Source organism: Protopterus annectens, chromosome 12.part0 (assembly GCF_019279795.1).
Source record: "Protopterus annectens isolate FY-2018-M chromosome 12.part0, PAN1.0, whole genome shotgun sequence".
Taxonomy (NCBI): Eukaryota; Metazoa; Chordata; order Ceratodontiformes; family Protopteridae; genus Protopterus; species Protopterus annectens.
In genome coordinates this window covers 179,479,157-179,506,399 of record NC_056746.1, presented here as the reverse complement: position 1 = coordinate 179,506,399, position 27,243 = coordinate 179,479,157, and the positions used below count along the sequence as shown (strand labels likewise).

At 38.8% G+C, this 27,243-nt stretch overlaps 1 protein-coding gene across 6 annotated transcripts in view; it reads right to left on the bottom strand.

Annotated features, from left to right (window-relative positions):
* The window catches only part of TRAF7 (TNF receptor associated factor 7), a 1,047,901-nt gene that overhangs the window by 830,311 nt on the left and 190,347 nt on the right, over positions 1–27,243 (bottom strand). For 5 of the 6 annotated variants that reach the window (XM_044089204.1, XM_044089203.1, XM_044089206.1 and 2 more), the window contains one exon: positions 18,863–18,948. In XM_044089204.1, the coding sequence (XP_043945139.1) occupies positions 18,863–18,948 (86 nt within the window). Of the gene's footprint in view, positions 1–18,862; positions 18,949–27,243 lie in introns of those variants that run through there. The other variant, XM_044089208.1, reaches the window with a different exon arrangement.

The window sequence follows — 27,243 nt, the reverse complement described above, 5'->3', positions numbered from 1 at the left end:
GAAAGGGAAACAATGGTAGAGGGAGAATTTACCAGCGGTAATAGAAAAGAAAAAACCCAGCAACCATGCTACGGGTTGACTGACAGAAAGATTTTAGATGAATAGGAAGAATAAAGATATAGAAAAATATATTTAGCTACAAGAGAGTTGGCTGACGCGTCCTGTCATAAGAGTGGCAAACAAGATCTGAAGTAATGTGGAGAGAGGCATTGTGGGTAGACTTGCAACTTGAGAGGATTTTTTTGGCTGATGCAAACTATATAATGGCCAAACTGGTTCCGAAGATTGGAACTGTAATTCAAAAACCAAACAATGGCCAGAGTAAAAGCTCAGTGGTAAAAATATATAAAGAAACCAGAACGAACCACTGACACCAACGTAAAATGATTTAATGGCAGTCCAGTATTCAAAAGAACATCTAAAAACATGCAAGGCTTTCAGGTATCAAATACCCTTCCTAAGCCTAGTAACATCTAACTAAAGCAACATTCCTTTTAAGCCATAAAAGTTAATTACACAGCCAATAAAAACATAGTTACAAAAAATAATTTGCAATTTAAAGTCACATTGTATAAAACATGCAAAAATATGTATAGCATAATATATGTATAACATTTTTTTTAAAAAAGCATTAATGTGAAAAAATTCACAAAAAGATTTTCTGTTAAACGAGTACGGAAGATTTTTCCAAAATATTTATACATTACAAAATGGCTTGTTTTGCCTTAAGTACAGGTTTGATGGAAACAGCTTGATTTATGCCTGGTGGGTAGGCAGTCCGCAGGTGTAATATCCAGTTAAGTTCCTTATTTTCTAATTTAGTATTCATATCACCCCTTCTCATTGATTTTACCAAGAGGTCAATAACCCTAAACCTAAAGTTTAAATGTTTTGCAAGAGAATTACTCAGAACACCCCTGCTAATATCACAGTTATGTTCAATAATCCTGTCTTTTAGGCGTCGCGTTGCCTTGCCAGCATACAAACTTGTACATTTTGTGCATGTAGCTAGATATACAATGTTACAGCTATTGCATGTGGCATAACATCTGAAGGTAAAAGTAGCACCTGTTACAGACGTATAAAAATGTTGCTCTTTTCTATAGAAATACAACAGCAGCAGTTAAAGCACATATACATACCCTGTTTTACTATCTTATTCCTAACAGCATTGTCTTGCATATCCTTGTAGCACAACATATTTTTAAGGTTGGAACAATTCCAATAAGTAAACAATGGTCTTTCACTGATAATTTTACATAAATCAGGTAAGGTCCTAAGTATTCCCCAATTTTCAGACACTACCTTTTTAATTCCAGAAGTGCATCTACTATATGTAGTAATATAGTGAATCATATTCTGTTGGTTGGTATTTCTAGCTCTGATGATTTCACCAGGTACATTATTAAAGAAGGGTCTAGCTAATGAATCTCTATTCCCAAGTACACCATTCTTGATGTTGGCTAACATGTCCTCTTCAAAGCCCCTCTCAATAAATGCCTGTACTGTTTCAGCTATTTGTCTTATACATTCTGTATCATTGGTGTTAAGCCTACTAATATGTGTGGCTTGTGCTTTAGCTATTCCTTTGTAGACCTGTGGGGAATGCATGCTTTTTCTATGCAAATATTTATTTCTCTGTATATCCTTCTTAAAAACTGAAGTTTGTAGTTCCAATCCTTCATATTTAATGTTAACATTCTAACTTATTGGAAGATAAGTGCAGAGAAAACCTCAAAAATTCAGTGGTACTATTTAGATGATCTATAAATGCAATTAAATCATCCTCCTTACCATCCCATATAAAAAACACATTGTCCACAAATCTGTTAAAAAACAGTACCTTTTTAGCAAAGTAGTCAGGGCCAGAATATATATTGTCATTTTCCCAATCACTCAAGACCATAGTTGCATAGGTGTTTGCTACAGGGGTGCCCATAGCAACCCCCGAAAATATTTTTTTTTTATCAAAGATGAATATATTTTCCAATACAGCATCTAACAATTCACAGATCGTTTCAATCTGTCTTCCTGATCCACAGTGATGCCTACATAAAATTTGTCTAATCACAGAAATACCATACGCATTTGGTATCACCATAAACAATGATTTTATATCTAATGTTACCATTACAAATTCAGTAACAGTTTTCATTCTAAACCATATATTTAACTGTTGTAAAAAATCAGTGGTCTCCCCGATATAACTCTTAGCGTATTTAAGATACTTACTCAAAACATTCTGTAGGTACATGGATACAGGGTCAGTAACCCATCCACGCCCACAGACTATCGGTCTCATGGGGGTTTATCCACTGATTTATGGATCTTCGGTATACCATATAATACTGGTATAACTGGATGGGAGACAGTGAAATACATAAACATATCCAATGTGATGTCATTCATCATTTGTAAATCAAATAGCTGTGAGTTAACATTATTAATATTGGAATTGTAACACAGAAGTCAAGAATAGATGAAGATTGACAACATCAGACTCATTTATTAACTTAGTACTACTATCTGTTCAGGTTAGCCTTGCCTCCTCTTTTGCCTTTGATCTTTCACAACATCAATGTCTTTTGTAGTGAATCCTGTCCTCACATTATGTAACCAAAATATTTAAGTTTTACCCTCAGGCCCCCTGGTGAACAGTCTGGGTTTATTTCCTGAAATATTGTCAGATTTTGTCTTCTTGCAGTCCACAGAATGCTCAAAAGTTCTCACAACACCACAGTTCAAAAGTATCAACCTTCCAGTGCACAGCCTTACTTGCAGTCTAACTCTCACAGCTATACACTACTATTCTGAAAATCATAGTTTTATCTGCCATGGACCTTTCTTGACAAAATGAGGTACCTTTAAAATCTTATTCGGTTTTACCACACAGCTTTCCTTCCAAGAAAAAAGCATTTTCCAGTTTTATGGTTGCAGTTACCATATGTAGAGAGCTTTGAGACAAGGAAAAAAAATCTGCCACTATCCTATTTCTTGACCATCTATATGCAAAAAGTAACAGGGTAAGATGACAATGTTATATTTTATATGTTGAGCAACAAGCAAGCTTTTGGTCTTTTGACTTTCATCTTCAGCTAGCTTTTGTTTTTTTTTTTTTTTTTTGAAATTCACCTTCATCAACAGGCTCTTCAACTCTTCCTCACGTTCATTTATTACAATGGAATTATCTGCATATTTGAGACTGTTAATACTTTTCCTACCAATTTTAATACAATGATTTGATTTGTCTAACCCAATATTTGTCATAATATAGTCAAGAGTATAAATTAAATAAAAAGGGGTGACAATATGTAGCCCTACTGCACTTGTTTCCCAATCTTTTTTTTTTTCTTATTGGGTTCCAACTACTGCTTTTTGCACTGCATACAGATTCACCAGAAGACAAATAATGTAACCTTCTATCTCCATTTCTCTAAGAACTTGCCAGCGTTTATCATTATACATCCAGTCCAGAGTTCTGGATTAGTCAAATACAGCATCAGCAAACATTTTCTGGAACTCTCTTGTTGGCAATTTGATCACTGGTGCCTATGCCCCTTCTAAAACCAGCCTGTACATATGGAATTTCTCTGTCTATATACTGCTAGAGTCTAGCTTGCAGGTCCATTAGCATTACTTTGCTAGCACGTGAAACAAGCATAGCATTCTTTAGCACTGGTTCTTTTTGGGACTTGAATACACATCCAGCTTTCCTAATCCAATGACCACCATCACATTTTCCAAATTTGCAAATCACAATCAGCAATGTAACAGCACCATTTTTCAGGACTTTAAAAAATAAACAATTCATCCAGAATCCCATCACTTCTTGCAACCTTGTTATTAGCAAGGCTTTCTAGAACCAATCTAACTTCACTTTCCCCGGTATCAGGCTCTAGGGCAGAACACATGCCACCATGCGTACCAGTGATATTAGGTCCTTCTTGTATAGTTCTGCACATTCCCATGAGCTCTTCTTAATATTTCCTGCTTCTGTTAGGCCCCTCCCATCTTTAGCTTCTATCATGCCTTTTTTTACCTAGACATTTTCCACAGCATCACCAACCTCCATGCTCGTCATTCCCATTCTTGTCTTTTCCATCTCTTGCTGTTCTCAGAAACTTCACATTCAGTTTGACTTACTTTTCCTGTCTTCACTGCCTTTTGTTCTCCTTGCTTCCTTGGCCACATCTAAATCCTCCACAAAGAGCCATTCTGCCATCTTAACCTTTCTAGTTAGAATATATAATTTTTGTTGCTACCAACTAACTCCACTCTTGATTTCAAGATGCATATATAGCCTAGTCTGTTAAGTAAAATTCAGAGAATAAAAATGCAAAACAGCAGTGGTGGTAAAGAACCAGCCTGGAATATCCCTCACTGATTTCATGTGCTTGGGATAGTTATTTATCCTTTTTCAATGCTCATATCTAAAATGTGGCATATAACTTTTTTCCAGAATAAAAGGCAACCTGGAGAATACTGTGAACTTCTCTTCATGGTTCTTCAGGTGCTCAATTCACCAGGTCTAATTCCTTAAATCAATTCTACACCTTAACTACCTAATCACTTGGAATATTTCTGGCTATGTAGAACTCTTCCAACTCTGACTGCAAAGTATATACTCTACTCCATTACTGACCATTATTAGGGCAGCACGGTGGTGCAGCAGTTAGTATTGTCACCTCACAGCAAGAGGTTCTCTGGTTCAATTCACGGCTGGGGTGCCTTCTATGCGGAGTATATGTGTCCCTCTTGTGTCACCTTGATGGAATACTGCTAGTTTAAAAGTTAAACTACAGCAATTATGATCAGAAAACATACTTCATAACTAATAAAATATTTTAGAGCTAAGCACTGAAGGACAGACACTGATCCCAAGTCAAGCTTTAAATAAGAAAATCTTTCCCCGTTTAACTTTGTAGTTACTAATAATCCTACCACTATTGTCAACAATCATCATTCCTACATCCTCCATCGACGACTGCTGTCCAATAACATTCACTAAAAATATAGCAAAGATTAAGGAAAAAAAAACACCTCTCACTCATTTCATTCTAGCACAGAGCACACAAATGCCAAAGCTGCCAAAGCTCTATAATATAACATCTCTCAAACTAATTGGACCAGCATACTATCCAACAAGACCCAGGTGTTGCAGTCACTAATATATATTATCTACTTACTCTCACTCCATTTAAGTACTTTGTAATGTCACCATGCTATGGATAGTTTGTCAGAGCAAATGACTCAAAAAAGAACTTAGAACTCTGTAAAACATAACAGACCAAGCTTAGTCCGACTCCATGGTACAGGGGGGATAAGCCCTCACTGCAACCCGGGAGACAGGGATTCGATTAGTGGCCCCTGAATGGCAGGAGTACAACAGGGAAGGAGAAGAGGTGGTGCCTGCTCCTCTCTCTCTGAGGGAAGGGGAAGTGCTCAAGGAACACATTGGGAGGGTTAGACTTCTCCAGTAGAGACCAGGGAAGCCAGCTCCCATGCTTTGAGAATGGAAGGTGGGGGGGGGAGGTCACTTGCTGTTGTATATTTCACTGCAGAACTGAGGGACTACCCACAGCAACCAACCTATTTCAAATCCCTCCTTCAACATAAACAAGCATGTGTGGCAAGGAAGAGTTAAACTAGAAAAAAAATTAACCACCATTGGTGGCCTCTCCTTGTCAACCCTCGCCCTGGTGATGGGGAAGGTGTGGACCAAATGGCTGGGAGGGGGCTGATAACTGACAGGCATTGGGCAATGTAAGTAAACAAAAGCAGACAGGCATCCTGGAGTCAGTTCTTCAGGAAATAGTAACAGGTTCTTCTACTTAGAAATTTAGCAAAAAAAATCAGCTAGATGACACACAGCAAACTTCCTACAACCATCACAAGCCATACTCCAAAACAGCTAAAATAAATCCTGGAATCTTGTAAATCAAATAACAATATGCTTCCCATATAAAGGCCCACTAAAGGTAGACACTCTAACAACCCCATCAGGGACTTTATCACCACTCACTTCCTTAAAGAATCAACTTCACTTCTTTCAACCCTTCATATGCTACAAACTCTGTATTAGTCATAAGTGCCACAAAGGTCTGTAATACTTGAAGCTTTAGCAATATAGCTCCAGATTTGCCATTAGACACCTGCTTTAAACTTCAAAGCTATAAAAAGCAAAAGGCATTGCAAATTTATTATATTTTAGATGAATACCCTCTGATTCCTCAAATATGTGTCATAATGGAACCACACAAAAAAAATGATATATGCTATTTGAAATCACTCATAAATCAGAACCGCTCCTCTGCCAAAGCTACAGTATTCTTTGTAATAACCAGGAAGCAACTGAAACAGTCCAGCAATACAGATACCTTGGGAACTGGCTGGCTCTTAACATCTGTTCATATGTTATTAAAGGCAAGGTAAATAATCTACTCTTCATGGTCAGAAAACTTCTTACTACCGCTCCCTACCAGAAGAACTGCAACAGACAAGAGAGTCCTTCTTTTACAACACAAACACAGACTCCACTTGACTGCAGCTGCCTCTAAAAAGAATAAGACATTATTTCAAAAGCTAATATCTGCTGATTAATAACCCTCTTCTCACAGAGCACATTTGCTCTATACTTTCAAATGCAAAATGGCTTCCATTCAGGCATAGATCTACACTACCAATAGCCTCTCATGTCTACTAACTACTCAGTCTAAACTCCTTTTCTCCTGACAGACAAATCAAGAGAAAATTCCTTTTACAACCAGACACTCCCCATCCCCAACTTAATAATAAACTCCAATGCACAGATCATGCTTTCTACAAGCTTGCACCCAGAATGTCAATTCCCTTCCATCTAATTTTATCTTTTTTCTCTCCTACTAGAAATTCCTACTGCAGACTAACAAATTCTTTTCAGACACCAAATGCAAATGCATCCTACACAGCAGTGTCACATAGTACTTGGTCACAAGGCTAGTTCTCTACTCCATTAAACAAGATAGCTTCCACATTTTCACCTCCCACATAAGTGGTCAACACTTATTATTTCCTCTATTCAATTTCCATCTTTCCTAACCTAACACCTCTTTCTTTATTGCTCAACTCTTCCTTCTCACAATTAACTTCTCTCCCTGCTACTCTAAATGAAAAATATTCTCTCTATAACCTGTACATTCTCTATGTATATATTACAGACAGAAACTTAACTGTATTATATAAAACCTATATGACTGTTGAGCATCCCTTAAAATGACTAATGATTAATATCAAGTTCAATATATACAAACCTGCATATGTGTTCCTTAAACACTTTCTCAGAATTAAAACTGTTGCATCCGATTATCTACCCTGTCAGTAACATGTGCTGAACCTGAAAATGGTCCACAGCGATTACTACCCCAGTTAAAGAAAAACAAAAATAAAGAAAGAAAGAAAGAAAGAAAGAAATTCTGGGCATATGCTAGGTGCTGAGGAGAGCACTCATGGCAAAATGAAGCAATATTAATTTTATGAACGGCTATGGTATTAATAAATCCTGAACATTCAAAAAATAAATCAACCAGAAGCAGTTGGGAAATGGAAAATGTAGCTACACTTGCTGCAATCACACTCAGCAGATGCAACACTTGGGCATTTGTTGACAGAAAATTCACCTCTGCCGTGGCAGCAGGAGGAGTCTTGGGGGGGGGGGGGGGGGCTGTTAGCTAATGCATTCTATACTCTGCGACTGAAAAGGAATGGACTTCATTCCTAATCAAGTTCAGTATACAGACTCCTATCCTTCCTATAATTTATATAGTATGCCTAGAAAAGGAAACCTGCAAAGAATATGTTTCAAGAAATAGAACCTTTATAGAAAGGCACTTTAAAACCACTTGGGCATAAGACAAAGGGAAGGGCTAGGAACTGCACATGACAGGCACAAACCTTGAAACGGGAATTTCTGGTAAAACTTTCTGATTTTTTATATGCAACTAAGTATTCTGCATGAAAAAACATTCATTTCTTTTCCTTCATAAATGGTAAGCATTCTCAACTTATACTAAATGATTAAAAAAGATGCCACTGCAATCTAAACACAGTTTACTTCTGTGGTGCTTTTGGGACATAGAAGAGAAGGGAATAAAACCCTTTATCCAAAAGCTGTAATAGTACTGGTTCAATAACTCCTTTGCACAAGGTATGTGAGCTCTTGTTCCACAAAAGAAATTTGGTAGTAGGGGCAGGGGGCTAGAATGAGATGGATTTTTTGGTGAATTCTATGCTGTGAGCTTCCTCCCTTACTTTTAGCACACACACCTGTCCACAGTAAAAGTTGTCCGATCAGACAGATGGAGTAAAAACACTTCCACTGCCTCCCATGGTATGTAGGGCAGGCAGGAATTTGTAGCATTCTGTGCATCTGCAAGGCTGAAGACGATTGTGTCTTTACTGTTCAATGAAAGACATTATGGCTACGCTACCATTCTGAAAGTGGAATAATTCATTAAACAGCTGATATGGCACCCAGTAATAAAAACAGCATTTTATTGTGGGTGGATTGGTGAATTTAACATATTTTGTACTTCACAACACTCTGTCCACTTCTAAAGAGGACTTAATGGCCTGCTTTGACACTTCTCCAATGAAAGTTACGATTCAAGTAGGGTATATCCATGAATTTAACTTTCAGCCAAAGCAATGCTCATCAATGGGGAAGAAAAACCTGCTGAAACTGACAAGCTTGTCATACCAACATCAAAAGATAATTCAAAAGCATGTAAAGGACACTAAGGTTCACTCGATGTTTCACAGACATACAGAAGACATGGGGAGACTTTACTTTAACACATAGCCAAGGGTTCTCATGGACATGGAGAGTCTAGCAAGAGCTTTCCATTCAAATGGTTCAGTGCTCTGGCCTTCTTGTCACACAGTTCAAGACCAAAGCTATGGCTTGGTTTGTAGCAACTAAACTCTGAAGAACACCGCATTACCTACTGATGAATTCTTAGAAAATTAAAGTATATCCTCTAGAGGGGTGCAGATCTTGTCAACCTTTCTAGAAACTGACAGCAGTGTAACAAAATGCACCAGCCATAAGTAAATATACCCCATTATGCAGCATAAATGAGGACAATGCTCCAAAGAGTTGGGTCTGGAGTATCCCCCAACTACTGAAGTTGCTTATCAAATTTCATATCCTTATGAGGCTAGTTGGCATCTGACTGCATTAACTTAATGAAGTCTCCAAAATAGTGCCATGTTGGATTGATTCCTTGAAAGGGGAGGTCTTAGTGTGATTCTCTGAATCAGAGTCAAAAAAATCTGAGAATTAAGTGGTGAAGAATGCAGTCTCTGCCTCCTTAGAAGAGGCGGGAGCATCCTCCTCCTCTTCCATTACACGGATGTAAACTAAGCAGTTATGAGAAACTTCCTACACACTTGTCCTTGTGCTTCCACTGACAAATAAGTTAAGGTGAAAGGCAATATCAACAGCTATCCTGGTTTGTGATTCAAACCTTTTTCCACCTGTGATGGATACAGTTGGAAGTATGTTCTTCTAACTAGCCATTAATAACAGTGCCCACATCTGACTTGCTGCTTCTAAGACTACCCTGGTGAGCAGTGTGTAATCAAAAGTCAAGAAATAACACTGACACCAGTCTCACACCCTTCTGAATAAGGGTCTGGAAGGAATGAAATAAATGAAACCTCAAGGTTGGTGGTGAAGCTTGAACATCTCATAAAGACGTTCTCCTGTCACTGGTGGAAATCAAGGTCAGCTTTCTGTCACCATTCAGACAAATTACAGTTCTACATCACAGAACTCAGATGTGGAAAGGGGTTACAGAGAAACTAGCAGGGTGTGCACCTCCTCCACTGGGCTGGTGATGGTGGCAGCAATTCAGGAAAGGGTTTGTGGTCTGCACTCTTGTGGGAGGAGAGGCTGGACTCTGCCCTTCTGAGCTGGGAATTTCTGGTTAAAGGCTTATAGTGCATGCATATCTGAACTGCTTCTTACTGAAGTTGGTGCGCCTTGTTTGCTGTGGCATAGACTGGATTCGGGCCTGCTGGATCTAGCTTTGTTTGTGTAACTTGAGCACTAATCCAGGCATTCTCTAAAGTATTCAATTGTATTTATTACTGCTTGGTAGTAACTTGATTAAAGTGTAGCTATCATTCTAAGTCTTTTGGATTAAGCACTTGGGCTTCAGACCAGTTGTTTTACATTAGGAAGGTTTGTGGCATGCACTGTGGTGGCAGGACAGGTAGCTTTCATCCTTCTAAGTTGGGAACTGCTGATTGAGAGCCCAGTGTCTGTTGTTCTTAAAGTGTATTAGTTCTGGTTTAAGCACTTGGGCTTCAGGCCAGTTATTTTACATTAAGAAGGTTCGTGGTCTGCACTCTTGTGGGAGAAGAGGCTGGACTCTGCCCTTCTGAGCTGGGAATTTCTGGTTAAAGGTTTATAGTGCCTGAATATTTGAACTGTATCTTACTGAAATTGGTACACCTTGTTTGCTGTAGCATAGACTAGATCCAGGCCTGCTGAATCTAGCTTTGTTTATATGCTTGTTGTTTGTTTGCTTGTTATTTCCCTGGAATGCTAATTCCACCTAATACGTGGCTTCTCAGCGCTTCTGTGGATCACTAGTGATATCTGCATTGCTTACTGTACTTATTTCCTTATTTCACTTGAAAGAAAGTTACTGTTTGTCGTTTTTGCATTTAGGTTACCGTAACACATTGCACTTAAGTTACCTGGCACTTGCTCGCTAAAGCAATTATATAAGTCAGCACTAAAAATTAAAAGCACTACACCCTCACTCCCCACTGGCCCTTGTTTTCAATTGAGGAATTCCCAATATTATTCTAGCATGTCCAAAGGTCAGTTGTCAATCTCCTCTCCGGTCCAGCTGGTGAATCTGGGAATCTTGAGGCAATGTTAAAACTGCCTCATGTACACAGACAACCCTCTCCTCCTCACAACAAATTCCAACACATGTGAGAGATGCAACCAAGTTTCCTCAACTCAGTACTAGCATAACCAATCAGGAGGAGAAGGAAACCACACTCACTACAATTCCAGTCTCACATACACCTACCACGACAGCAAACTAAACACATAATCACACAAAAACATACTCGGAGGCTCTAAATAAAGATCTGCCTAAGCAGCAGAGACCTCCAAAGCAGACACCCAAGCAACCGCTACCCCAAAACAAAACACGTGCAACACATATCTCACAAAGCCAGTGTGCCGAACAGTCACAGCCCTTAAGACTAAACAACACACCTGATACACTTGTAATAGGTGACTATCGTCAGGCACACTGATGTCCCGCTCACCAGGCTGAACAAGGAGAGGGTCATGGTGAGCAGCCTGTCAGGCGCTAGGATCCGCCACATAACACAAGCACTCAGGTCACTCCAAGGCAAGTACAAATATGACTCAGTCATTGTCCATGCTGGTGTGAATGACCTGAGACATACCTCCCTGGACTACATGAAAAGAGACATAAAGGAGCTCTCTGAGCATGTAGCCCAGGCCGGTATGACCCTGACCTTGAGTAGCATCTTACCCTCACCAAGAATGATGCCACAATATGAAGACAAGATGATCAATTTCAACAATTGGCTTAAGTACTGGTGTCATTCAAAGGGGATCCAATGCCTGTCAGCTTGGGATGATATGCTCAACAAGCCACGATGCTTCGCTAGGGACGGCTTGCACCTGTCACCCATGGGCTTTCGGATATTGGCAAAGGCTCTTGCTACCCCCATAGTGCCTTTTTTAGGCAAGGCTCAAAAGACAAACCCACCTCCATAGGTATCACAAGGGACAAGAAACTAAGAGTAATTCTACTCAACACCAGAAGTCTAAACCTCAAGATGCACGCACTCGAAACTCTCCTTAGCATGGAGAACATCGATATCTGTGCAGTAACAGAAACCTGGTTCAGGGCTCCCGAGAGCACCCCAGCACTACCAGGTTATACCTCATACCATGCTTTTCGGCCCCAAAACTTGGACCGAACCACAAAAGGAGGGGGAGTATCGATATTCATCAAAGATACCCACACCTCCAGGTTGGTGGCAAAGCATGAAGCATCACAGACTATCCATGTGCAACTAACAGTGGGTAAAACTGCCTTCCAGTTTATAGCCTGCTACAGACCATGCTCCCAAACCCAGGAACCCCACTTGGCCTTTCTGAGAACACTGGAAAATATGAAGGTCTCTCCAAACACCATTATATTGGGCGACTTCAACTACCCAAACATAGACTGGGAGCATTACTCTAGCTCCAACACCCTAGCCCAAAGGTTCCTAGAATTTATAAACTCAAATGCTATGGAACAACTTTTTACAACTCCCACAAGAGGGGAAAACATACTGGACATGATCATCACCAACATGGGGACTCTATGCTTCAGACCAGAAGTGTATCCCTCACTGGTAAGATCAGACCATAAACTAATCTCACTGGATATTCACATCCCGACCCCACCCCCTGCCCAGAAAACCACAGTGAAAAACTTCTCTAAAGCAAATTTCACACTCCTCAAAACCGAGGTGGAATCCTTCAAAGCCCCCGGGCCTGTGGAAAATACGGCCCAGACCGCAGAATCCTTTATAAACGCATTCTATGACCACCTTCAGGAATGCATGGATCATGCGATCCCAGATAAAACCAAGACCCAATCCTCCAAAGGCAGACGTCCTGTCTGGTGGACCCCAGCCATAAACAAACTATACAATAGAAGGAGGAAGCTACTTAATGATAGAGCAAAATCCCAAAAAGGGAAGGCATCACTGATCAGTATTAGCAAAAAACTACGGGCACTCATAAAATTGTCTAAGGCCAGCTTCGAGAGAAAAATTGCACAGAACACTAAGGATAATCACAAGGCTTTCTTTAGTTATGTTAGGAACCTGGGTGGTAATTCCCAGATATGCCCAGAATTAGTCCAAAATGACAAAAAATACACTGAACCCACAGACATTGCCAACATCCTAACTGACAGGTTCAGCGCAAACTCCCCACCAAAGGGCAAATATCTATCCCAGCAGAGTGCTGCCCCTGACATCTCAGATGCTCAGGTAAGAGCCGCCTCTCCAAAGCAAAAACAGCATCAATGGGACCAGACGGTGTCCCGGCTGCGCCTACATGAACTCCAAGAAGAGCTAAACCCAAACATAAAACTACTGTTCAATCTCAGCCTTACTACAGGATATGTGCCCAAAGAGTGGCGTACAGCAACAGTGGTCCCTCTCCATAAAGGTGGTGCCTCAACGGATCCTGGAAACTATCGCCCCATAAGCCTGACTAGCTTGGTCTGCAAAGCTATGGAAAGGATCATCATGGACCTCATAAATAAAGATATTGGGGATCTACAGACACTGGATCCTACCCAGTTCGGCTTTGTTAAGGGCAGATCCTGCCTCTTAAACCTGGTTGATTTCTTTGAAACAGGTCACCAAGGCCATTGACAAGGGGAAGGTGGTCCACACAGCCTACCTGGACCTCGCAAAAGCCTTCGATACAATACCCCACTTGGGCATTATAGATAAGCTCACCAGCTTAAATATAAACCCCTATGTCACTAGATGGATTGCAAACTGGCTCAAGGACAGAACCCACATGGTTAGAATTGCTGGAGCCATGTCAGACTCCAAACCAGTTACAAGTGGTGTCCCACAAGGCTCAGTCCTGGGACCTCTCTTGTTCGGTATATATTTCTCGGAGGTACAGGCCAACACGGAAGGACTGTGGCTGACCAAGTTTGCAGATGACTGCAAACTGGGCGCCATAATCGACTCTCCTGCCGACACAAGCATCCTCCAAAAGGGCCTCATAGAAACAGACAACTGGTGCCAAAGCCATGGCCTCAAGCTAAATGCCAAAAAGTGTATAGTCATCCCTTTGGCAAAAACAAAGTGCCCACAAATTACCACATAGGTGGTAATCCATTAAGTACAGAAGAAGTAATTAGGGACCTGGGGACCCAAGTTGATAGCAATCTCTCATTTGACAACCACGTGGCCAAAGTGGTTAGAAAAACATTTTATATAGCCCACCTAATCATGAAAGGATTCACATCTAGATCAGGGGAGGTCATCGTGCCTCTTTACTCATCCCTCACCAGGCCCATAATTGAGTACAATGCCCCTTTTGGGATGCACCTTACCAGACACCTGCAGCAACTGGAAAGACCCCAAAAGTACCTCACCAAGAGGATCAAAGGGCTCAAACAGATGCCATATGCTGCCCGGTTAAAGAAACTCCAGCTCTACTCAGTGGCATACCGCCTGTTCAGAGGCGATCTGTGCCTGACTTATAATGCCATGTCCAACCCGGAATTAATGGACATGCTGCACCTCAGAAAATCCAAATCCCATCGAGCTACGTGTTCGAGAGACTTGAACCTCAGCACTGAAATAAATAGGACATGCTGGAGGGACAGATTCATAACCCAGAGGCTCCCTTCACTCTGGAATAAAATCCCAGTCCAGGTTAGGCAGAGTCCCTCATTGACTCTCTTCAAGAGGAATCTTGATGAGTGGATGGGAGATCGTAGGTTTACCCCGGGTATCACTTCTGTGTCACTGTTAGACAGAGGCACAGTATACTAACCTCGAAAAAGGGCATAGCAAAATAAATTTAAAATGGGTGGCGAAAGCCAAACACATTCTGGCTAGGCTTATAAATGTCCTAGGGCAGATAGCCTAGTATGAACCTATGAACACCAACTCAACATGGCTTCCGCCCCACATATAGCACAGCTACCACTCTTGTATCCTTTACTAATAACATTGCTCAAGTCAGGGATAATAGCAAAATAGCATCAGCCCTCTTTCTGAACCTGTCAAAGGCATTCAACATCATATCTCATACCATACTTCACCATAAACTCTCCAACCTAGGCTTCTCAAACTCCACCACCTTCTGGTTCTGTGATTACCTCACTAATAGACACCAGGCTGTTAGATGGAACTTTTCCTACTCCCCCTTTCTAGCAGTTAGGACAGGGGTCCCACAAGGTTCAATATTGGGCCCTCTCCTCTTCAATGTATTTACCAATGACCTTTTCTCATCCTGCCCCCAATCCAATCTTATTCAGTATGCTGATGACTCAACCATTATCAGCTCTGCTGACAACATAGTAATCCTTCAATCCCTTACACAAAACTCACTCCACTGGCTACAATCCAACAAACTCTTGCTAAATGCGAGCAAAACTAAGCTACTACTTTTCCTACCTAAAAATCTGGGAACACGCAAAACAGAACTTTTCCATAACATCCCTTAACGGAACTAAAATTTCTGTTGACACCCAAACAAAACTCCTTGGAGCAATAATTGATGAACTTAAATTCAACCTACATTCATAGCTCAATAAAAAAAACACCAAAAACTAGGTCTGCTTTACCGTCACAAAAGCTTTCTTCCTTGTGCATCCAGGCCATCCCTTACCCACTCCCTGCTTCTACCATCCCCACTCTATGCTTCACCTATTCTTACCCATCTGCAGAGTAACCTAATATCCAAACTAGAAACCACACATAACAAAGTAGCCAGATTTGCTGCAAATCAACCTTACAAATCCCATCACTGCCTCTCATTAAAGGCTTTACACTGGCCTGAATTTTCCAACTTACTGCCTCAATCCCAACTCCTTATAGTCCACAGTATACTAAACAATCCTAAATCCTGCCCATCCCTTGAAAATTCTCTGACACTACTCCTCAACACCCACTAAGAAGTACTAATCAATACTTTCTTGAAGTTCATAAGCCAAACAAAACCTTCGGGAAAATATTCTACTGTCACTCAGTTGCAAAAAATTGGAATACACTCCATTTAGCCCTTAGACTACTTAAAAGACAAAATTGCCTTCAAGAAACAGCTTAAATCTTTTTTCCTATCAAATTGGATATGTTCATGCTCTAAAATAATACCCAAGAAACAGTCAAGATAACCTAACTTAACTGTATCACTTCTAGCTCTCTCTCTTACTACTACCTACACATTTTTCCCCGTCATATTCCATACTAGTCAGCTCATGTTACACTCAGTTCCCATAATCCCTTATTACTGTTCTTTAATTTATTAACTTCCAAAGTTCACACAACTTTTATCTGTATATTTACTTACTTCAAGCCTAGTACCTTGGTTCAGCAATGTATTGACCTTAGTCTTACCATATTTCTGCTTAGTTTCTTGCCATACTACGTGAACATTTCCATATATGTATTGCATTGTATTTCTATCCATTCTATATGTTCCTTTATTGCATGTTATGTAATTACTTCAGAAGTATGTATACTTAAAATGTGATCTGTGTTTATCTTTGTTCTTACTATTTGTTTACTTAAACTTTTTTTTTTGGGGGGGGGGGGCTTTTCTCCTCGGGTCTCTGCTGAAAAAGGGCTTCCAAGAACCCAGACAGACTAACCCGGTTAACAAATGTAAAAATAAATAAATAAAGTCTGGTATCAGTGCAAAACATTTTGAAGTGTACAGAATGACCACTGACTATCACCAGAATTATGGATCCAGAGTTGTTGGAACAGGATACAGCTGCCGCTGATAATGGTGCAGGCACAAGTCCTAACCACAGCTTTATATCAGTGCTTATCATGATAAGAAAACTCACATGGGGGGTTCACTTCCTATGGTAGGAGTTCTGATCACTATTCCTCATTTTGGTGGAAGAAGTCAGCTCTTTCAGAGTGACTTTCTGACTTTCCTTTTCTTGGTCATGTTCCATGTTTGAAAAAGAAATACAAACGCGCTTGCCTTGTGAATGTCAGATGTATGTATTCATATCATTCCTTCCCAAGAGATGCGTTGAACTGATCTTCAAATGATGCAGCAAGGTGAGGATGGCATTTCCTTTGCTGCTAACAGCTACATGTTACACTCAGTGTTAGAGGGAGGCAACTTTCACCTTTTACAGGACGTGCATTATCTTGCATTAAGCTGCAGGCTCAGGCAACAAAAGGAAGTCGAAATACTTGCCTTGGAATGGGACCTGGAAATCACTACAGAGTTCAGTGAGCAGGTGATGATGCAGCTCCAAAATCACATAATAATAAACAGTGCACATGGTAAATGTTGGTGATTTGGTGGGGAACATACCTCTGAAACATAGAGTTTTGCACAATGTCCAAATTTTTTACTCATATTTTTAGTCTGCTCTCAAAATTTGTGATTCTTCTGGCATATTACTGAGGACTGAACATAAATAATTACATATATTTCAGTTGCATACTTCATATCCTTCAGAAAATGTATGCTATGCAAAAGCTGTTACACAATTTCTATATTTATAAAAGCAATATTTAAAATATGTCCCTATTTTTGCACCCCCCATTATTTCTGGCTTTGTCCAGATTAATTACAGTAAGTGGTTGAGAGTTATGATGGAGAAGAAAGATGCAACTGGGAACATATGTTTTGGGAGTGTTACGAGTGGCAGACTTCAAAAATTCCCTACAGACTAATCTGTCAGAAATATTGACTGGGCAAATGTGTGTAACTGAGGAAATGACTTTTTTTTTTTGAGCCGGGATGCAAGATTTGAATTGCCTAGATATAAGCAAGGCCTGGACTTGTTTAATTCTGTTGACTGCCAAAAAAGTAATAACTAGAAAATGGATATCAAAGCCTAAACTAAATGTACTTAAGGTACTGAACATTCTAACAGAGACAAAATAACTGGAAGCGAGACCTTAAGAAAAGGGTACAAGCAAATTACACCGAAAAAAATGGAAACTGTAAGATCAATACATGCAGAATAATGTTTTGGAGGAGGAGTGAAGTTTAAGGGAAGGCAGGAATTGAGCAATTTATATATTGTTGGATTCATGATAGTTATACAAAAAAACATATAAGATGTATAATGTTTGTGACTAGGAACATGTTAATACGGTTTGTTTTTTATTATATAAGTGTATGTTTGCCTATATTTTAAGCAATAATTCAATAAAGGTGTTAATATATAATAAACGACAGTGAGGTGGGCAAAACAAAGTAGAGATGTAAAAAAATGATCTGCTAAGCTCTGTTTTTCAGCAGTGATCAACTGATAAGCACGTACTGGTGCCACACTTTTTACTAAATTTGCTGATGTCAGGCCTGATGTCAAAGGCAACCCCAGGTAGAACTGCTACAGTAATAATGCCAAGTGTCTGTTCATAATGTTTGCATCTGCTGCAGCAAATGCCCCAAGGTAAGATATGTAGAAAGAGGAATTCCATCAACTATTAGGTTTGCCTCCTTAAGTAGGCAAGTTTATAGCTGTGTTCTGGTATACATAATATTCATGTCTATCTAGGTCTGAAAGCTTAAAAAAACACACACAGGGTTGATCAAATCCAATTCCCCAATGACAAAACGCTAAGAAATGGTACATAAAAGACAGACCATGAACAGCGAAAAGTGGACAGTACTTGCCAATATCACATGAAAAATTGCACACCAGATACACAATACACCTAAACTAGTATGTACAATGCAAGAAATAGCCATGTAAGCGTAAGCATGCAGCATATAAAAACTCAGGCTATGTCAACCTAAAATACAGATCAAGCAATGCTTTGTAGATAATGCTGTTATAATATATTAGATAAACTGAAAACACTGTTGTACAGGACTTTGCAAACTCTGAGAAAAGTACATAACAGATTTAATACATATTGACTAACTTCTGACCGAACTTAATCCCTACCCTTATGCAGATTTTAAACTAAACAAGCAGAATTGAATATATGTGCATGTTTGCAAGTACACATATATTTGCATAATGTATAGCTATTTTTTTCAACTATAATGCTATAAACATGCATGCAGTGAATTTTTTTATATATTTACCATGACATCATCATCATCCCTGGGAGAATACGTTAAGGTACTAGAAGAAGATGGTGTCCTTCGATGTTTAAATGCGTTTGTGTCAACTACAGAAAAAATATCAAAATCAAGGTTTATTAAAAGATGAAACATACTTTCACAATCCATCTACATCTTGGACTATGCAAAATTAACTTACAAATGCTCTTTTAATATGACCCACTTCATGCTGACCACCAGCTCTCCATGATTTACTGGCTCACTTATTCCTCGTGGGGCAACAATGCCCCTAATATGGAGCTGTGCCCACCCTTGACATGCCTACTCAAGGGCTATTGCACTGGCTCGGGCAGATTCACTGACACCCCTCCATCCCTAGGGCCTGTTCTTGGAGAAGTAGGCTAAACAACTCCCTTGCAGTACCAGGTCACCACTTGGGGAGCAGCCAGCCTACAACGCCCTGGCTCTTCCATCTTCCCAAGCCATTAATCAACCTTGGGTTGTCTGGGTTGCAGTCAGGGTTTTATCACTCTGAGCCACAGAGCAAGGGTGCAGTTGTACATTTCTTAATACTTTCATCATGATTATGCCATTTTTTTTTTTAACAGATGTACAGAACGATGCATAGCCACGTACAGGGCCTAAGAGATATTTTACAAAATGACAATACCATAAGCCCAGATTCAATAAAGCCTACACTAAGTGTACACAAACTGGACACGGTATGTATTTAATACAATTCTTATCATATTTTTTGTGTTTTCTAGTCACTCAGAAAGATTACACTAAGGGTACATTGTAGTCCACACTTTGCGGTTTTAAAGCTGCAAGAATATCAGTAAGAAAAATGAATTAGGAGGAAGAAGGTCTGTGTTATGTCTGTGTTGTCTGTTCACTCAGAAAGTGTACATAGTGTAGGATTTATTGAATCTGGCCTACAGTGTGAAAATGGGCACTTGTTATGTAACATGTTTTCAGTGTCTTGAATTGCATTAATATTTCTAAATTTGATAAAGTTATGCATCCTTTATATGTACGGTACTTAATGGATTTGTATAATACAGACATTTTTATAACAAGTGTTTGTTATAAGAGTAAGTGACATAATTTATCAGTGTGAACAAAGGAGTATCTAGTTTTCTGCTGAAAAATAATGCATTTAAATTGAAATGCTATACATCTTAGACTAATGTAGCTCATTTAACAGCACACACATTTAAGCTTCTTCTGCTACTGTACCTGATTTATAAAGAAATAGGTAGACTTCTACTGAGAAATGGTCTTTAAACCATATTACGGCTCAAGACAAAACCATGGCTACATACTTCCTAAAATTTAAACATATGTGAAGTACCTGAGGCAACATATTTCAAAAGCTGGCAATGAAATGGCACTGTCATATATCTGAGACACTAAACTAGAACCGAGCAGCAAGCACTGTGGAGTGTTCTTAAGAATTCAATGAAGCACAACAAGAAAAGGACAAATAATTGGAGGCATTTAAGAACAGACACACTTCAGGACACCTTTCCAAATCTTGTAGCCACAGTGACCAACATATGAGAAATACATTGCCAGTGCCAGTGTCAAGGAAATGCACATTCACTGCAATTTTAGGCAAAATATTCAGGTGGTGTATGAAAAATTGGATGTAGAAGAAAACATTGAAAAGGCAATCTAATAGGGAAAAAAAAAACAATGACACAGGGGATAAGATATTCTTTTCTCCATATTTATCAACTATCTTCATTCAGTCATCCCAGATGCTACCTGCATTCAATATGCGGATGACTCCACCTTGATTTGTTCTGAAACCTCAACAGCTACTTTTTTCACATAAACCCAAAATACCTTCAACACAGTGGAAAAATGTCTCTCCAATCAACATCTAATCATAAACCTCAACAAAACTAAGTTGCTCCTCTTCTCCCTCACATGCAGGACCCCCCTGCCATCCTTCAACATAACTGCTAACAATGCCACTATCATCTCCCCAGAAGCCCAAATTAAACTACTGGGTGTCATAGTTGATAACAACCTGAAGTTTGATGCACATATCAATCAAAACTATCAAAACCATTAATAAAAAAAAATGTGTCTCTCTTTACAGAATCAAACCTTTCCTTACCCCACTTGCTAGAACTGCAATTGCCCGTTCCCATCTTCTATCAACTCTTCTCTACACCTCACCTCTATTCTCCAACTTAAACAGATCTTAATAAAGTATCATCCTGCTATAACCACACTGCCAGATTTGCTACTGGCACAGCCTACCGGACATACAGCTGTCACAACCGAAATCACCTAGGATGGCTTGAAATGTCAAGCCTACTGCAGTTCAACCAGCTAATAATGGCACATAAAGTCCTTTACCAACCAGAAAATACACCTGCACTAAAAAAATATGATCAGTCCCTACATCAGCACCCGGCCACTGCGATCATCCACTAGACTCCTAGTTCAAACATACAAATCCAACTACTCAGCTGGGGACTCTGTTTGCCAACTCTTTTGGAAAAATATAGAACAGACTCCCAGCTGACTTGACCCTATAACCCTCACTAACTCAATTCAAAAACAAACTCAAGAAATACTTCAAAACCCATTGGTTATGTCCTTGCATGAACCCCGACTAGTGACCTCTCTATTTCTTAGGTGCCTTACCTTCAACTACTTCTAACTTTTTTCTACCACTCAATTTCAGGAAGGGTCAATTGTATAACTGCTGCTCAGTGTGTCTTAAACCTGAATGTAATGTTGCATGGTTAACTTTGAAAATAACATGTTTTGCAAAGTGTTTTATAATAAGTTAGTACTATATGTGCTAAATGCTGGTATTGTTTATGACTGTAATCTGCCTGAAACTAACATTTACTAAATGTTCAATGTGTATTAATATCTTGGAGCTTTTCTCCCTGAGCCTCCGCTGAAAATGGACATGTATCCAGTCGGACTATCCCGGTCAACAAATGTAAAATAATAAAAAAAATAAATAAGATTTCATTCTTATAAAAAGAAAATTAAATGCCAGATACGTAGCTAACAATGATAAAGAGTTAACTTTGCTCCAGACAACTTGATTTAATTAGCTGTCACAAGGGAAGCAGGATAAGATGGCAGATGCCATCTCTGCCACCTTAGGGAGATGGGAATGTGTCAAGTCCATGATGGCTGGGCTTGTATAAGTGTGTTTAGCACTGGAGAGGAGAAAATGTATGCATGGAAACATGTCTGGGTTTTTCAGAGCAAATGTTATGCAGAAGTCACTGTTGCGAGGAGCTTGGGGACATTAAAAAAAAATCCCAAACCCTCCCTATGATGACAGTGTCACTGTTGATACTCTACTCTCAACCTTGAGTGGAATGATGCACTGATGGGCTCTCATCACTTGAAGAATGATTCAGATAGCCTTGCCAAGATGGAGGATTGATAACTGTTTAGGGAAAAAAAAGATAACTAAGTAAACAGCACTCGAGAAAGAGGCTGCACTCAAACCAAGAAGATAAAAGAAAAGGAAGCCAAATATGAAACAAAGCTCCGCACTATGGAGCAGAATACCTCTCAACTGTCCAGAATTTGGAGACACACCCATAATTTGTTCTCAAACATCTGTTCCAGTCAAAGCAAAAAACAACTATGGAAAGGGTACCAAATTAGGTAGATTTTAAATGTAGGTAATATTAATCGAGAATGTCTCAAAATAATGTCTAGTTTTAGAATGGATGGAGCAAAAGTTTGAGAATAGATTATAAGTGTCACATCAAAATCTGCACACTTGAGAGGTATGTTTTATTATTTAATTTTAAGTGTTTGCAGTGGGTGATTTTTATTACTAGTTTAAGGTTAAGTGCACCGAGATGGTGTAATACAACTTCTGGTAGATTGTTACCAGATATTTCATCTTGTTAGTCTACCACAGAAAGTCATTACAAAAAAAACTGGAACCCTTTAACCTCTTAAAATATATATCTTCACAAGCATATATCTCAGATATTAAAAACTCATCCCTGGTGTACCTATGTCTACTACTGCAGTGTGCTTTAGAGTTATAATCTACAAAACTAGAAAAAAAATCATGTAGAAATTCTGCAACACTTTTGTTTATTACCAGATATAACAAATGTAGGGTAATAATATGGTATACATGATAATGCAAGGTCTGCTCTAATACCACTTTGAAATACTTAGTTCCAACACAGGACTTCTGTGATACCATTTCTTCCAGTAAAATATGACATGAATGATGAAGGTATAATTCCAACAGATGGCAAAAATAAAATACTAAAATTAGCAAGAAGCAATAATGTAATTTAAAAGAATTACTGAGTCCATGAGTAAGATTGATTAGGGAATGCCATGACTATAATATCAGTAGCATAACTACAGCATCCACCTCCAAGGCTCTTCAACGTGACCTCCCTGTCTTAAGTTAGCAAGGTAAATAACAGTCACTATAGAAACAACAGTTATTTTAAACAACTGATAAATTTTAACAGCTTAAATGTTACCTAAATTCATGCAATTTATTCACTTATTTGAAGAGGTAAGTGGACTGAACCTTTGGGGCCTTTTGTCTTTTTTTTTTTGAAACATCTTTATTTATTCATTACATTATTAATTTGTGACATACGTTTGCATACATTAATAGCAATGAAGAGTGTCCCTATGTGTCTGAGCAACAGAAAAAAACTCCAGCAGTTGACTAGAAGAATTAAGAGATGAAGATGATCAGAAAGATGACCAGTAACAATGTGGAATTAGTGAATAAAATAGAGAACTGTACAGCACTAATCCCATTAGATACAGTTTATCACTTTGGGGGAGGGATATAAATGTATAGGAAATCACACTATATGTAGAATTACATTCCCTAGGCTCTTTATAGAGTTGGATGACTAATGCCCTTGTTTTGTGCTATAAAGGTTTTTTTTTACGCAACTGTGCTTGAAAAATAAGAGAAATTAAATATGAAAAATGTAGTTATTTTCTGTATCTGCAAAGTTACAAGCATATTTTTATTAGTGTCTGCTTTTAGGTGGAGGTAATTAATTATAAGATGTCAGAACAGTGTGTTCTGAGTAAAATCTACAAGTTTCTTTTCTTGGATCTGCAAAGCTAATAATGGTTTTCTTTTCTTTAATACCTGTTTAGTTGGAGATAATGAGCATACAGGTGAAACCAATTAATCATGAGTTGTCTTAACAGCTGTTCTGAACCATTGAAATGACACTGGTAAGCAGCTCAGTAAAAATAAAATATTTTTGAAACTAAATTGTGAGAAATGAGGAGTTATGTGTCACCTTTCCCACAGCTTTAGTACTTTAAATATCACAGTGAAAATGTGGTTTATTTAACAGTAGGCAGCACAGTTTTTCTTAATGCTAAAATTAAAATTAAAAATACTTGGTCTAGAAATCTAAACCTCTTCTGCAACATCAAAGTAATATTTAGGAAGTTCAGGTACATCTCACAGAGGATACAACTGCACTGGATCAGGCTCTCCATCCACATAAAACAAAATTCATCCCTGTCCATATTCAAGAGCAAGTCAGATACATGGATTGGAAACAGAAAATTTACCCCAGGACTGCCCCTGTACTATGAGGAAGCTCCTAAATGCGTTATCCCATGCATGGGCCCCCCAAATTAACTATGGTATGATCCCAGTTATTCTCATTTGGGGTATCAACCATGGGATGGGTAAGGCCAATTTCTAAACAAATGAGATAGGTTAATTTAAACACAAAAAGGAAACTGGATAGGCTTAAAAATGGCCTGCGAGGGCAGCTAGTCTACTACATACCTATGATTCTACAAACATTCATGTTTACTGAAAAGTATGCAAGATGTTTCTTGCATCTTGAAGGGGAATCAAAATAAAATAAGAACAGACAGAAATCTGCTTAGTTGGGAACACAAGTGCTAATACACACTGCAGCATGGTCAACTTTAAAATAGATAACACCTGTAAGTGCAGCAGTCAATTTGGGGCAAACTTCCTTTACGGAAAATGTCTGTTTTTCCAAAGGAAGTTTGCTGTGAAATAAAAGGGAATTTTTTAAAGAGTTTTTATTAAAATGAAACAGAAACATAGCTAGGGTGGGACAGCCACACACTGCAATCTGTCAGAGAGTGTGATCAGCAGATCCATTTTTATTTTAAATTTTAGGCTTGTCGCATAAACACACAAGAGCAGGACAGTCATAGGAACTGGAACTTCTCTTTCGGGCGGTAAAAGCACCTGATCAGAGAACACATTTTTTTGCCCTCGTGTACATCATGACTGCATTAAAGACCTGGCACTCCTTAGGAGAGAAAGAAATAATGCTAGTTTTGTGAATGGACTTTCTTTTTCCTTTGCTCTCACAGAGTGTGTGGGCATAGGGCATTATAACCGGGTACTTTTCTTTCTAGGAAGAGCAGCAGATCAGAGAAAGGATATGTTTGTGCTCCTCAACTCAGCACTGACAGGCATCAGACCACATAGTACTGGGCACCCAATGAGTCAGCTGTGCCTCAGCAGTGAAATGAATAGGAAACTGTGACGTGTTCAAACAGAGATGTGAAGCAGCAACTACGTATAAGATCAGCCCACAAGACATCAGTATATGGGAATAACCTGTAAGTTGGAAACAAATTCAAAAGTATCTCATACAATATGTGAGAGCAATAGCTTTTTTATTGGAAAAGTGGCTTTGTCAATAGTAACATCGAATGTAAATGGCCTCACAGGTCTAAACAAGAAGCAAAGAGCACTGAACTACATTAAAACATATACGGTGCAAACAGCAATATTGCAGGATATGCATTTGGATAGAAATAAGCATGGGAATTTGATTAAAAAAGGACTTCAGGGTAGACATTCAACATTATCAGGGTCAAAGGAAAATGGGAGTAATGACAACACTTCTGAGAGGGGCTCCAGTAGTGTCAGAAGAGGAAAAAAACAATAACAGCAGAATTTTAGTAAAAAGGGATTATTCTCAAGCGAGAAGGATTCTGCTGGCATATATAACATCCAAAACTACTATTTTGGTGCTTACAAGAATTTGAGGAGAATAATCCCTCAGTAATGATTGTTATTTATGGGTGGGGACTGAAACCTGATTTGCTATAATGAGGATGTATCAGGAGGACCTAAAAGGTAAAATATGACAAAAAAGGTAGATTTCTGAAGATGTAAACGAGAATATTTGGTATTAAAGATGAGAATTTAGTAACAGAAGCTGAGACAGAAGTTACAGATTACTCCCCAAGATAGAATAAACAGGCTAGACTGGACAGAAATTATATTTCTCGGGAGAATGTGTACTTGTCTGAAAACTGAGACCTATCTAATAATTATACCAAATCATGTATCAAAACAATTAATGTAAGCATGTTGGGTAATGATGTAGAAAATAAAACACTGGCACGTCCCTACTTGTTAAGCAGAGAGGAATTTAAGGAATGGGCAGTGGATATGATCAGAGTTATTAAGGAAGATGTAAATTACCTCAGAAGAGATAGCTACTGCTTGGGATAGAATGAAAATGGAGTTTAAAAACATGGTAGAAACAAGACAGAAATACACAGGGAAGAAGTAATAAAGAGTTATTTAGAGGTGCTGACAATGGTACAGTATTGTAAAAGAAAGAAAATCTCACAGAACTAGAAAAGGAGCAACTGCAGAATGCTAAAGGGAAAATACGTAATTACTTTAGTAATGTGCATGAATTTAGAAAGGCTGCTGTACAGCAAGCATTGTTTGGTAACTCCAGAGCACCAAACTTTTAGAACAATGGCTTAGGGAACTCAAAGTAGAAACAGTTACATCTACATGTAGAGAGCCTATAAAAGTAACCAAAAATCCTATATTTCAGAAATTTTATGAACATTTACATAAAGCAAAGGACTGAGGAAACCCAGAAAATGACCAAATGGAAATATTTATGGAAAGCTTAACTACACCAGGGTTAGGGGAAGATGAAGCTCAACAATTAATAACTAAGATTTGGAACGATAAGATAAAAATGGTGGCATAAAAATAAAAAAACAGAGATGTTTCAAAGAACAGTTGAAAATCATGTGGGAATCTAGATATTAGGAGAGACGAAAGTGATAAAGATCTGGAAGGATTTGTTCAACAATATTTTAAAGGAGGGAGTGTAGCAGCACTTTGGAAGAAAGTGGTGGTGGCTGTATAACCCAAAGACAGTAAGAGCCTTTCAGATGCAACTTCACACTGCTCCACTTCAAATGTATACCAATCAAGCGTTTATATCTACACTGCCCAAGACAAAGGCAAAAGTGTGCCTATAGATATGGAATCAAAGTGGTTTTGTGGAAACTTACAAGATGTCTGCACATTGATTAACAGCTTCATTTTAGCTCTCGGTGTGGAAAAAAAATGAGAAACAGTT